General features: G+C 43.8%; 1 protein-coding gene across 1 annotated transcript in view; it reads left to right on the forward strand.

Moving 5' to 3' along the window:
* ttc28 (tetratricopeptide repeat domain 28) overlaps positions 1-13,165 on the forward strand; it is a 284,301-nt gene that overhangs the window by 240,352 nt on the left and 30,784 nt on the right. The window contains exons 18-19 of the mRNA XM_034192530.1: positions 9,546-9,655; positions 12,783-12,912. Coding sequence (XP_034048421.1) covers positions 9,546-9,655; positions 12,783-12,912 — 240 coding nt within the window. The remainder of the gene's footprint in view (positions 1-9,545; positions 9,656-12,782; positions 12,913-13,165) is intronic.

The following is a 13,165-nucleotide window of genomic DNA, read 5'->3' on the forward strand; positions in this document are numbered from 1 at the left end:
CATTTATACAGTCAGTAAATGTGGTGTCCCTCACACCTTTATTATATTGAGCTGTATGTTAGTCATGTATCGGCTTCCACTGCAGGAGTTTTGTGAACTGGATGTTCCATGCCTGCAGGTTGGGAAGCTGATTAGTAATCAAGCCAGGAAGTGTTTGCTGTTTGTACACCTTTAAGTGTTCTCTCTGTGTGTAGAGTGTGGACTCACATAATGGTTCCTTCTTTCACAGACTCGGTTTGTTGCGGCCACCTGGAGGGTGTCGGCGGGGTCCTTGGGTCCGAACAGCTTCTAGCTCCGGACCGTTTGCACTGCTGGGAGCGCACCACGCCAGACCGCACTTTCTTTTGTTGTATTTTGTATCACTGTTATGTATTAAATTCAGTTAGCCTTTGTACCGTGCTCTGCTTATTTCATACTGGGTCCTTCAAACGGTGGTCGGTTCTCCGAGCTGCGTCCGACACATAACATGTTCTCCCTGAATTGCTGGCTATCTGAGTGGTGTCCAAAAAATGAGGTGGGCTTCATAGATAATTGGCAAAGCTTCTGGAGAAAACCTGGTCTTGTTAGGAGAGACGGCATCTATCCCACTTTGGATGGAGCAGCTCTCATTTCTAGAAATCTGGCCAATTTTCTTAAATCCTCCAAACCGTGACTATCCAGGGTTGGGACCAGGAAGCAGAGTTGTAGTCTTACGTGTGTAAGACTACAACAGCTGCAGCTTCTCTCCCCCTACCATCCCCCCAGTACCCCATCCCCGTAGAGACGGTGCCTGCTCCCAGACTACCAACAACCAGTAAAAATCTATTTAAGCATAAAAATTCAAAAAGAAAAAATAATATAGCACCTTCAACTGCACCACAGACTAAAACAATTAAATGTGGTCTTTTAAACATTAGATCTCTCTCTTCTAAGTCCCTGTTAGTAAATGATATAATAATTGATCAACATATTGATTTATTCTGCCTTACAGAAACCTGGTTACAGCAGGATGAATATGTTAGTTTAAATGAGTCAACACCCCCAAGTCACACTAACTGCCAGAACGCTCGTAGCACGGGCCGAGGCGGAGGATTAGCAGCAATCTTCCATTCCAGCTTATTAATTAATCCAAAACCCAGACAGAGCTTTAATTCATTTGAAAGCTTGACTCTTAGTCTTGTCCATCCAAATTGGAAGTCCCCAAAAAACAGTTTTATTTGTTATTATCTATCGTCCACCTGGTCATTACTGTGAGTTTCTTTGTGACTTTTCAGACCTTTTGTCTGACTTAGTGCTTAGCTCAGATAAGATCATTATAGTGGGCGATTTTAACATCCACACAGATGCTGAAAATGACAGCCTCAACACTGCATTTAATCTATTGTTAGACTCGATTGGCTTTGCTCAAAATGTAAATGAGTCCACCCACCACTTTAATCATACCTTAGATCTTGTTCTGACTTATGGTATGGAAATTGAAGACTTAACAGTATTCCCTGAAAACTCCCTTCTGTCTGATCATTTCTTAATAACATTTACATTTACTCTGATGGACTACCCAGCAGTGTGGAATAAGTTTCATTACAGTAGACGTCTTTCAGAAAGCGCTGTAACTAGCTTTAAGGATATGATTCCTTCTTTATGTTCTCCAATGCCATATACCAACACAGTGCAGAGTAGCTACCTAAACTCTGTGAGTGAGATAGATTATCTCGTCAGTAGTTTTACATCCTCATTGAAGACAACTTTGGATGCTGTAGCTCCTCTGAAAAAGAGAGCCTTAAATCAGAAGTGCTTGACTCCATGGTATAACTCACAAACTCGCAGCTTAAAGCAGATAACCCGTAAGTTGGAGAGGAAATGGCGTCTCACTAATTTAGAAGATCTTCACTTAGCCTGGAAAAAGAGTCTGTTGCTCTATAAAAAAGCCCTCCATAAAGCTAGGACATCTTACTACTCATCACTAATTGAAGAAAATAAGAACAACCCCAGGTTTCTTTTCAGCACTGTAGCCAGGCTGACAAAGAGTCAGAGCTCTATTGAGCTGAGTATTCCATTAACGTTAACTAGTAATGACTTCATGACTTTCTTTGCTAATAAAGTATAAACTATTAGAGAAAAAATTACTCATAACCATCCCAAAGACATATCATTATCTTTGGCTGCTTTCAGTGATGCTGGTATTTGGTTAGACTCTTTCTCTCCCATTGACTAAAGTTAATTATGGAGTTCCACAAGGTTCTGTGCTAGGACCAATTTTATTCACTTTATACATGCTTCCCTTAGGCAGTATTATTAGACGGTATTGCTTAAATTTTCATTGTTACGCAGATGATACCCAGCTTTATCTATCCATGAAGCCAGAGGACACACACCAATTAGCTAAACTGCAGGATTGTCTTACAGACATAAAGACATGGATGACCTCTAATTTCCTGCTTTTAAACTCAGATAAAACTGAAGTTATTGTACTTGGCCTCACAAATCTTAGAAACATGGTGTCTAACCAGATCCTTACTCTGGATGGCATTACCCTGAGCTCTAGTAATACTGTGAGAAATCTTGGAGTCATTTTTGATCAGGATATGTCATTCAAAGCGCATATTAAACAAATATGTAGGACTGCTTTTTTGCATTTACGCAATATCTCTAAAATCAGAAAGGTCTTGTTTCAGAGTGATGCTGAAAAACTAATTCATGCATTTATTTCCTCTAGGCTGGACTATTGTAATTCATTATTATCAGGTTGTCCTAAAAGTTCCCTAAAAAGCCTTCAGTTAATTCAAAATGCTGCAGCTAGAGTACTGACGGGGACTAGAAGGAGAGAGCATATCTCACCCATATTGGCCTCTCTTCATTGGCTTCCTGTTAATTCTAGAATAGAATTTAAAATTCTTCTTCTTACTTATAAGGTTTTGAATAATCAGGTCCCATCTTATCTTAGGGACCTCGTAGTACCATATCACCCCAATAGAGCGCTTCGCTCTCAGACTGCAGGCTTACTTGTAGTTCCTAGGGTTTGTAAGAGTAGAATGGGAGGCAGAGCCTTCAGCTTTCAGGCTCCTCTCCTGTGGAACCAGCTCCCAATTCAGATCAGGGAGACAGACACCCTCTCTACTTTTAAGATTAGGCTTAAAACTTTCCTTTTTGCTAAAGCTTATAGTTAGGGCTGGATCAGGTGACCCTGAACCATCCCTTAGTTATGCTGCTATAGACGTAGACTGCTGGGGGGTTCCCATGATGCACTGTTTCTTTCTCTTTTTGCTCTGTATGCACCACTCTGCATTTAATCATTAGTGATCGATCTCTGCTCCCCTCCACAGCATGTCTTTTTCCTGGTTCTCTCCCTCAGCCCCAACCAGTCCCAGCAGAAGACTGCCCCTCCCTGAGCCTGGTTCTGCTGGAGGTTTCTTCCTGTTAAAGGGAGTTTTTCTTTCCCACTGTAGCCAAGTGCTTGCTCACAGGGGGTCGTTTTGACCGTTGGGGTTTTACATAATTATTGTATGGCCTTGCCTTACAATATAAAGCGCCTTGGGGCAACTGTTTGTTGTGATTTGGCGCTATATAAAAAAATTGATTGATTGATTGATTGATGACTAGGGTTGCACCATCTGTTGTTAATAAACAGTGCGAGTCCCCCACCTTTACGCTTGCCGCTTCACATCGCGTTCCTGTCTGCTCTCAGCATGGTGAATCCAGGTAGCTCCACGTTAGCATCCGGAGTATCGCTAGTGAGCCACGTCTCCGTGAAACACAGTAGACTATACTCCCTGTAGAACCTCTGATTCTTCACCAGTCCTGCCAGCTCATCGGATTTGTTGGTCAGCGAGTTAACATTCCCCATGACCACCGACGGAACCGAGGGTTTATATCGCCGCTTCACCGCGTCAATTAACCTTAGTCTGTGAAGAAGATTCCCCATTTACATGAACAAATTGTAATCTATTAGACAAATATGATTCAAACCACCGCAGCGCAGTGCCTTTAATACCTATGGCATGCTCTAATCTCTGTAATAAAATTTTATGGTCAACAGTATCAAAAGCAGCACTGAGGTCTAACAGAACAAGCACAGAGATGAGTCCACTGTCCGAGGCCATAAGAAGATCATTTGTAACCTTCACTAATGCTGTTTCTGTACTATGATGAATTCTAAAACCTGACTGAAACTCTTCAAATAGACCATTCCTCTGCAGATGATCAGTTAGCTGTTTTACAACTACCCTTTCAAGAATTTTGAGAGAAAAGGAAGGTTGGAGATTGGCCTATAATTAGCTAAGATAGCTGGGTCAAGTGATGACTTTTTAAGTAATGGTTTAATTACTGCCACCTTAAAAGCCTGTGGTACATAGCCAACTAACAAAGATAGATTGATCATATTTAAGATCGAAGCATTAAATAATGGTAGGGCTTCCTTGAGCAGCCTGGTAGGAATGGGGGTCTAATAAACATGTTGATGGTTTGGATGAAGTAACTAATGAAAATAACTCAGACAGAACAATCGGAGAGAAAGAGTCTAACCAAATACCGGCATCGCTGAAAGCAGCCAAAGATAACGATACGTCTTTGGGATGGTTATGAGTAATTTTTTCTCTAATAGTTAAAATTTTGTTAGCAAAGAAAGTCATGAAGTCATTACTAGTTAAAGTTAATGGAATACTCAGCTCAATAGAGCTCTGACTCTTTGTCAGCCTGGCTACAGTGCTGAAAAGAAACCTGGGGTTGTTCTTATTTTCTTCAATTAGTGATGAGTAGAAAGATGTCCTAGCTTTACGGAGGGCTTTTTATAGAGCAACAGACTCTTTTTCCAGGCTAAGTGAAGATCTTCTAAATTAGTGAGACGCCATTTCCTCTCCAACTTACGGTTATCTGCTTTAAGCTGCGAGTTTGTGAGTTATACCACGGAGTCAGACACTTCTGATTTAAAGCTCTCTTTTTCAGAGGAGCTACAGCATCCAAAGTTGTCTTCAATGAGGATGTAAAACTATTGACGAGATACTCTATCTCCCTTACAGAGTTTAGGTAGCTACTCTGCACTGTGTTGGTATATGGCATTAGAGAACATAAAGAAGGAATCATATCCTTAAACCTAGTTACAGCGCTTTCTGAAAGACTTCTAGTGTAATGAAACTTATTCCCCACTGCTGGGTAGTCCATCAGAGTAAATGTAAATGTTATTAAGAAATGATCAGACAGAAGGGAGTTTTCAGGGAATACTGTTAAGTCTTCTATTTCCATACCATAAGTCAGAACAAGATCTAAGATATGATTAAAGTGGTGGGTGGACTCATTACTTTTTGAGCAAAGCCAATAGAGTCTAATAATAGATTAAATGCAGTGTTGAGGCTGTCATTCTCAGCATCTGTGTGGATGTTAAAATCGCCCACTATAATATCTTATCTGAGCTAAGCACTAAGTCAGACAAAGGTCTGAAAATTCACAGAGAAACTCACAGTAATGACCAGGTGGACGATAGATAATAACAAATAAAACTGGTTTTTGGGACTTCCAGTTTGGATGGACAAGACTAAGAGACAAGCTTTCAAATGAATTAAAGCTCTGTCTGGGTTTTTGATTAATTAATAAGCTGGAATGGAAGATTGCTGCTAATCCTCCGCCCCGGCCCGTGCTACGAGCATTCTGACAGTTAGTGTGACTCGGGGGTGTTGACTCATTTAAACTAACATATTCATCCTGCTGTAACCAGGTTTCTGTAAGGCAGAATAAATCAATATGTTGATCAATTATTATATCATTTACCAACAGGGACTTAGAAGAGAGAGACCTAATGTTTAATAGACCACATTTAACTGTTTTAGTCTGTGGTGCAGTTGAAGGTGCTATATTATTTTTTCTTTTTGAATTTTTATGCTTAAATAGATTTTTGCTGGTTATTGGTAGTCTGGGAGCAGGCACCGTCTCTACTGGGATGGGGTAATGAGGGGATGGCAGGGGGAGAGAAGCTGCAGAGAGGTGTGTAAGACTACAACTCTGCTTCCTGGTCCCAACCCTGGATAGTCACGGTTTGGAGGATTTAAGAAAATTGGCCAGATTTCTAGAAATGAGAGCTGCTCCATCCAAAGTGGGATGGATGCCGTCTCTCCTAACAAGACCAGGTTTTCCCCAGAAGCTTTGCCAATTATCTATGAAGCCCACCTCATTTTTTGGACACCACTCAGACAGCCAGCAATTCAAGGAGAACATGTGGCTAAACATGTCACTCCCGGTCCGATTGGGGAGGGGCCCAGAGAAAACTACAGAGTCCGACATTGTTTTGCAAAGTTACACACCGATTTAATGTTAATTTTAGTGACCTCCGATTGGCGTAACCGGGTGTCATTACTGCCGACGTGAATTACAATCTTACCAAATTTACGCTTAGCCTTAGCCAGCAGTTTCAAATTTCCTTCAATGTCGCCTGCTCTGGCCCCCGGAAGACAATTGACTATGGTTGCTGGTGTCGCTAACTTCACATTTCTCAAAACAGAGTCGCCAATAACCAGAGTTTGATCCTCGGCGGGTGTGTCGTCGAGTGGGGAAAAACGGTTAGAAATGTGAACGGGTGTGGCGGTGTACACGGGGCTTCTGTTTAGGGCTACGCTTCCTCCTCACAGTCACCCAGTCGGCCTGCTTTCTCGGCTGCTCGGGATCTGCCAGAGGGGAACTAACGGCGGCTAAGCTACCTTGGTCCGCACCGACTACAGGGGCCTGGCTAGCTGTAGAATTTTCCACGGTGCGGAGCCGAGTCTCCAATTCGCCCAGCCTGGCCTCCAAAGCTACGAATAAGGTACACTTATTACAAGTACCGGTACTGCTAAAGGAGGCCGAGGAATAACTAAACATTTCACACCCAGAGCAGAAAAGTGCGGGAGAGACAGGAGAAGCCGCCATGCTAAATCGGCTAAGAGGTAGTAGCTACGCTAAGCTAGCGGATTCCTAAAAACACGCAAAGTGAATAATGTGTAAATAATTTAGAGGTGATTCAGCAGAAGGAGTGCTTTAGTTAAGGCACGTAAAGATTACGCTGGGAAACAAATCGTAATCTAGATAACTAGATCAATCTAACTGCGCAGATTAAACAGCTAACAGATACAGAAAAACACCGCTGTGCTCCGGAACAGGAAGTGATACAATACCGCAGTGAAACATAAAGGAGATTGTCTGTTGTCGGGACATTGAACTGATGGCGGTGAGTCTCCGACCGTATTACATGCCGAGGGAGTTCACACACACCATCTTTACGTGTGTTTACATTCCTCCACGGGCTGACGCACAGGCGGCGTGTGACGTCATCCACTCCACCATCGCAGCGCTGCAGACACAACACCCTGAGGCCTTCTTCATGATCTCTGGTGATTTTAATCATGTCACACTGAACTCCACTCTCCCTGCTTTTCATCAGTTTGTGGACTGTCCCACCAGAAAGAACAGGTCTATTGATCTGATGTATGCCAACGTGAGGGAAGCATACACAGCTACTCCACTACCACCACTGGGAAAATCAGATCACAATCTGGTTTTTCTACAGCCTCAGTACAAACCACTGGTACTGAGGCAGCCCATTACTACACGTTCATTCAGAGTCTGGTCTCCTGAGGCAGAAGAAGCTCTCAGGGACTGCTTCGAGACTACTGACTGGAGCGTGCTGCAGGACACACATGGTGAGGACATTGATGGGGTGACACACTGCATCACGGGCTACCTGAACATCTGTAGGGACGTTGCTGTTCCCATAAAAACTGTACGTTGCTTTCCAAACAACAAGCCCTGGATCACCAGCGATGTCAAGAATCTTCTAAACCAAAAGAAGAGGGCGTTCAAAGACGGAGATGGGACGGAGCTTAGGCGTGTACAGCGGGAACTAAAGGCTCGCCTTAAAGAGGCCAAGGAGTCGTACAGGAAGAAGGTGGAGAGAAAGCTGCAAGACAACAACATGAAGGAGGTCTGGGATGCAATGAAAACCATCACAGGCTGCAAAAACAGCAGCTGCAGCCCAGTAGATGGGGGTGTGGACAGAGCAAACCAGTTTAACGACTTTTTTAACAGGTTTGATTGTGGATCAGGTGCCCCTGAACCATCCATTAGTTATGCTGCTATAGACGTAGACTGCTGGGGGGTTCCCATGATGCACTGTTTCTTTCTCTTTTTGCTCTGTATGCACCACTCTGCATTTAATCATTAGTGATTGATCTCTGCTCCCCTCCACAGCATGTCTTTTTCCTGGTTCTCTCCCTCAGCCCCAACCAGTCCCAGCAGAAGACTGCCCCTCCCTGAGCTTGGTTCTGCTGGAGGTTTCTTCCTGTTAAAAGGGAGCTTTCCTTCCCACTGTCGCCAAGTGCTTGCTCATAGGGGGTCGTTTTGACCGTTGGGGTTTTTTTGTCATTATTGTATGGTTTTTGCCTTAAAATATAAAGCGCCTTGGGGCAACTGTTTGTTGTGATTTGGTGCTATATAAATAAAATTGATTTGATTTGATTTGATTTGCCATTATTACGGTAAACAAGTAATAATTGTGCATTAATTGCTGTTTGTCTGTGGAATGTGAGTGCAGAAAGCTTGTTGTTGTAATGACAATGACAATAAAAGCTATGCATCCATCCATCTCACAAATAAAATTGAAATTTCCCATCGATGGGGACATACAGGCTTAGAAGGGGTTAAGGGGGTTTGGGTACAAACAGCACTTCTTCTCTATTGGCTCAGGCAAAGGTAAAGTTGCAAATCTGTCACAGTGAAAACTGACGACGAGTCTGAAGGTGCATTTAGAACTCGGATGTTTGCTCTTCTGGGTGGATTCTAACAGGCTGCTTCCTGTCAGTAATCCTGTCACATTCTGCGTCTTATTTTGAAAATGTCCACACGAAATATTAGATTTTCTTGCCTGATGTTATAAAAATACACATGCACAGACATTAAGGCTGGGACTAATTAAAAGGTGATCTTGATTGAATTGAGCGGCTGGGTTCACGTCTGAGCTCCTCCAGGCTCGGTCAGGCCTGTCAGGCGTGAGCACAGATTGTCACTTCAGATCCTCTGGATTTTAATTGAGCGTTAAGTCAAGCAGCAGTGAGCAGTTTGACTCGGGGTTGAGGTGAGGACATCGCTGGAGAAACATTTGCTTTGCCTCTAATTAACCTCCCTGACAAATACAAATGTATCACAGATGCAGAACATCACACAGACAGACAGAAGAAAGCAGAAGCATGAATCGAAAGTTGATGTTTGATGAGATTCTGCTCAAACCGAGAGTCTAATGAGAACTAAATGCAGCCTGTGAGTGTCTCCCAGCAGGGAGGATGAAACGTGTCTGAGAGAAGCCGGGAGCAGAGAGAATGTAAAAAGAACAAGTTTCAGCTCAGATGTGTCAGAATGACGAGGCTGAGGCACAGAAAGACAAAAGTGAGAGAAGAATGGCACATTTGAGGCCCCTCAGCTCTGTACAAGTTCACAGCAGTTGTCATGAGTGTGATGACTTTCAGAGATTTTCCAGATCAGCCTCTGGGAGCTGGCAGGCTGAGGACTTTGTTTTTCTGTCTGATCTTCTCTGGTCTCGCTTCTATTTTCAGGTCTGCGCTTGGCAGAGCAGTTAGGCATGAGAGAAGATGAAGCAAAGCTACGACATCGCCTGGGCCTGTCACTGTGGGCCGGTGCCAACCTGGAAGAGGCACAGCACCAGGTACGTGTGCACGTTCACGTACCCGCAGCAGATCTGCTAAACCTGCTCCACAATCCTCTCTGCAGGCAGGCGCTGGGCTTCAGGGAGTTGTTGCTGGAGGTGGGTAGGTTTCAGTAGGTGGTCCTATTTTTAAAATATCACCAGCTGCCTCATTAATTCTCTCGAGCAGTGGCTCCCAACCCTGTTCCTTAGGGATTGCTAACCTCATTCTCACGTGTCTGTTAATTCTTGATTGATCAAACACGAGTCCAACTGCTTCACGCTCTTTCCAATATCACTGAAGCTTCTTTGTGGCCTATGTTGATTTATCCTCGCCATTATAAGTTTTTTTGTAACAACACACTGAATGATTGAATTACGTAGATATTTAATCCGCATGTTTTCCCCGGATTTGCTCGCGTTCCCTCCTGGTTGTTTGAATGCACGTGTCATAGGGCGTGACTAGGCTGTCTTACTTTGACAGCTCCTTGGAATATGGCCTGATGAATGCAGCCTTCTTCCCCCTTAAAACAAAGGATGCAACAGGCGTGTTTATTCCATGTTTCTTCCCCCTTCATTTTCTATACCCACTTACTCCGATCAAGGGTCAGGGGGGTTTGGAGCCTATACCAGCAGACACTGGGCAAGAGGCAGGGTACAGTGCATCTGAAAAGTATTCACAGCACTTCACTTTTTCCACATTTTGTTATGTTACACCCTTATTCCAAAATGGATTAAATCTTTTTTTTCCCTCAAAATGCTACTCACAGCACCCCATAATGACAACATGAAAAATGTTTTTTTTGTTTTTTGCAAATTTATTAAAAATAAAAAAAAAACTTAGAAATCACATGTCCATACGTATTCACAGCCTTTGCTCAATACTTTGTTGATGCACCTTTGGCAGCAATTACAGCTTCAAGTCTTCTTGAATATGATGCCACAAGCTTGGTGCACCTATCTTTGGGCAGTTTGATCCATTCCTCTTTGCAACACCTCTCAAGCTCCATCAGGTTGGATGGGGAGCATTGGTGCACAGACATTTTCAGATCTCTCCATAGATGTTCAGTCAGATTCAGGTCTGGTCTCTGGCTGGACCACTCAAGGACATTCACAGAGTTGTCCTGAAGCCACTCCTTTAATATCTTGACTGTGTGTTTAGGGTCATTGTCCTCCTGAAAGATGAACCGTCGCCCCAGTCTGAGGTCAAGAGCGCTCTGGAGCAGGTTTTCATCCAGGATGTCTCTGTACATTGCTGCATTCATCTTTCCCTCAATCCTGACTAGTCTCACAGTTCCTGCTGCTGAAAAACATCCCCACAGCATGATGCTGCCACCACCATGCTTCACTGTAGGGATGGTGCCTGGTTTCCTCCAAACATGACCCCAAAGAGTTCAGTCTTTGCTTCAACAGACCAGAGTTTGTTTGTTTCTCATGGTCTGGTTGGGGCCTGATTGGTGGATTGCTGCAGAAATGGTTGTCCTTCTGGAAAGTTCTCCTCTCTCCACAGAGGAATGCTGGAACTCTGACAGAGTGACCATCGGGTTCTTGGTCACCTCCCTGACTAAGGTCCTTCTCCTTCAATCGCTCAGCTCTAGGAAGAGTCCTGGTGGATCTGAACTTCTTGTTGTGTGGGCCGCCAGAAGAGGAGGTACTGCTGGCCCACCACCAGAGGGCGCCCTGCCTGAAGTGCGGGCTTCAGGCACGAGAGGGCGCTGCCGCCATGGACACAGCCGGGGGTGACAGCTGTCGCTCATTACCTCTTGACAGCTGTCACCCATCTACTCAACATCATCTCACTCCATAAAGACCAGACGTCATCTCCACCTCGTTGCCGAGATACCATACTTCATAGGAGGTAATACTCTCAGCCTTTTTGTGAGATTTGTAACTCTGTTATTGTGAGAATTTGCAGGAGAACCGGTCGTTTGTGAGGAGGCTGTGCAAGACGGCGCTCCTTTTCAGCTGAGACCGCTGCAACATATTGAATGAGAGGTGGAGGTGGCATTCCCACCGTTGTTGTTACTGGGTGTACACACACCCACACTTGACTGTCTTTGTTCTTCGCCAGCAGTACCAGATCCGACAGTCGGGGACGGTGATCACCTGGGAATTCGGGACTTGGCGGCTCCAGTATTCACCAGGTTCTGGGGCGGCGGAAATCGTGTGGTTCTGGCTCTTCTCAGGACAGACGTCTTCTATCCTCGAGCCTGCCCACACGTCACCTTTGTGTATTGACTGTTATGATATTCTGTGATTGTCTGTATGTTCGTTGTGCACATTCACAACATTAAATTGTTACTTTTTGGCTCATCTATTGACCGTTCATTTGCGCCCCCTGTTGTGGGTCCGTGTCATTACACTTTCCCAACACTTCTTCCATTTACAGATGATGGAGGCCACTGTGCTCATTGGGACCTTCAAAGCAGCAGAAATATTTCTGTACCCTTCCCCAGATTTGTGCCTCCAGACAAACCTGTCTCTGAGGTCTACAGACAATTCCTTTGACTTTTGACATGCTTGGTTTGTGCTCTGACTGTCAACTGTGGGACCTTATATGTAGACAGGTGTGTGTCTTTCCAAATCATGTCCAGTCACCTAAATTGACCCCAGGTGGACTCCAGTTAAGCTGCAGAAACATCTCAAGGATGATCAGTGGAAACAGGAGACACCTGAGCTCAATTTTGAGCTTCACGGCAAAGACTGTTAATACTTATGGACATGTGATTTCATCATGTGATGTGGTGAACTGTGCGTTTGTGTTCTACTTCTTTCTCAAACAAGAAAAAATAAAAATGACTTTGAGTCATAGGTGCGAAGCCCAATCAATTTAAACCCAATTTAATTTAATCTCTGAATGACAAACAGAACCAACCTTCTGGTTTTGTTTCCAGGAGCATTAAAATGAATCCCATCACTCTTTCTCTTCTCTCTGTGGGGTCCAACATGACCTCAGCGACCCCTCTAACTTTCATCTGAAGTTACTTCAGCTGTGTTTAGAAAATACTCTTGATTTTTTGGTGTATTTCCAAAGCTAGCTATTGTCGCAGCATGTTGCTCCTGGCTGGTAATATTTATACACTGTTTCTCTATAAATCTCTAATCTAATGAGTGCCAGAGTGACTTGTGTTTTATTTGTGTGTTCCAGTTATACAGAGCGTCTGTGCTCTTCGAGACAATTCGTCATGAATCTCAGCACAGCACAGATTACAAGCTGTCTCTGTTTGACCTGCAAACCAGCTCCTACCAGGCTCTCCAGAGAGTCCTCGTCAGCCTCGGTGAACAGACACGTCTGCCCTTTTTAATCGTGCCATTTTGTTGTGCGACTCACTGTTTGCCATTTTATTTCAGACGACTTCTCACCTTTCTTCTCTCTCTTACACACTCTCTCCTGATTAGTGATGTTGAAATTATCACCTTATGGCTGAAGGTGAAATGCCACAAAAAGTAATAAATAAAAGTTGAAAGATTAAGTGTAATAAGAAGTTGCTGGGACTAAATTGCTTAATTAAAAAAAGTGGAATATAGATA

This window comes from Thalassophryne amazonica, chromosome 17 (assembly GCF_902500255.1).
Source record: "Thalassophryne amazonica chromosome 17, fThaAma1.1, whole genome shotgun sequence".
NCBI classification, from domain to species: Eukaryota; Metazoa; Chordata; class Actinopteri; order Batrachoidiformes; family Batrachoididae; genus Thalassophryne; species Thalassophryne amazonica.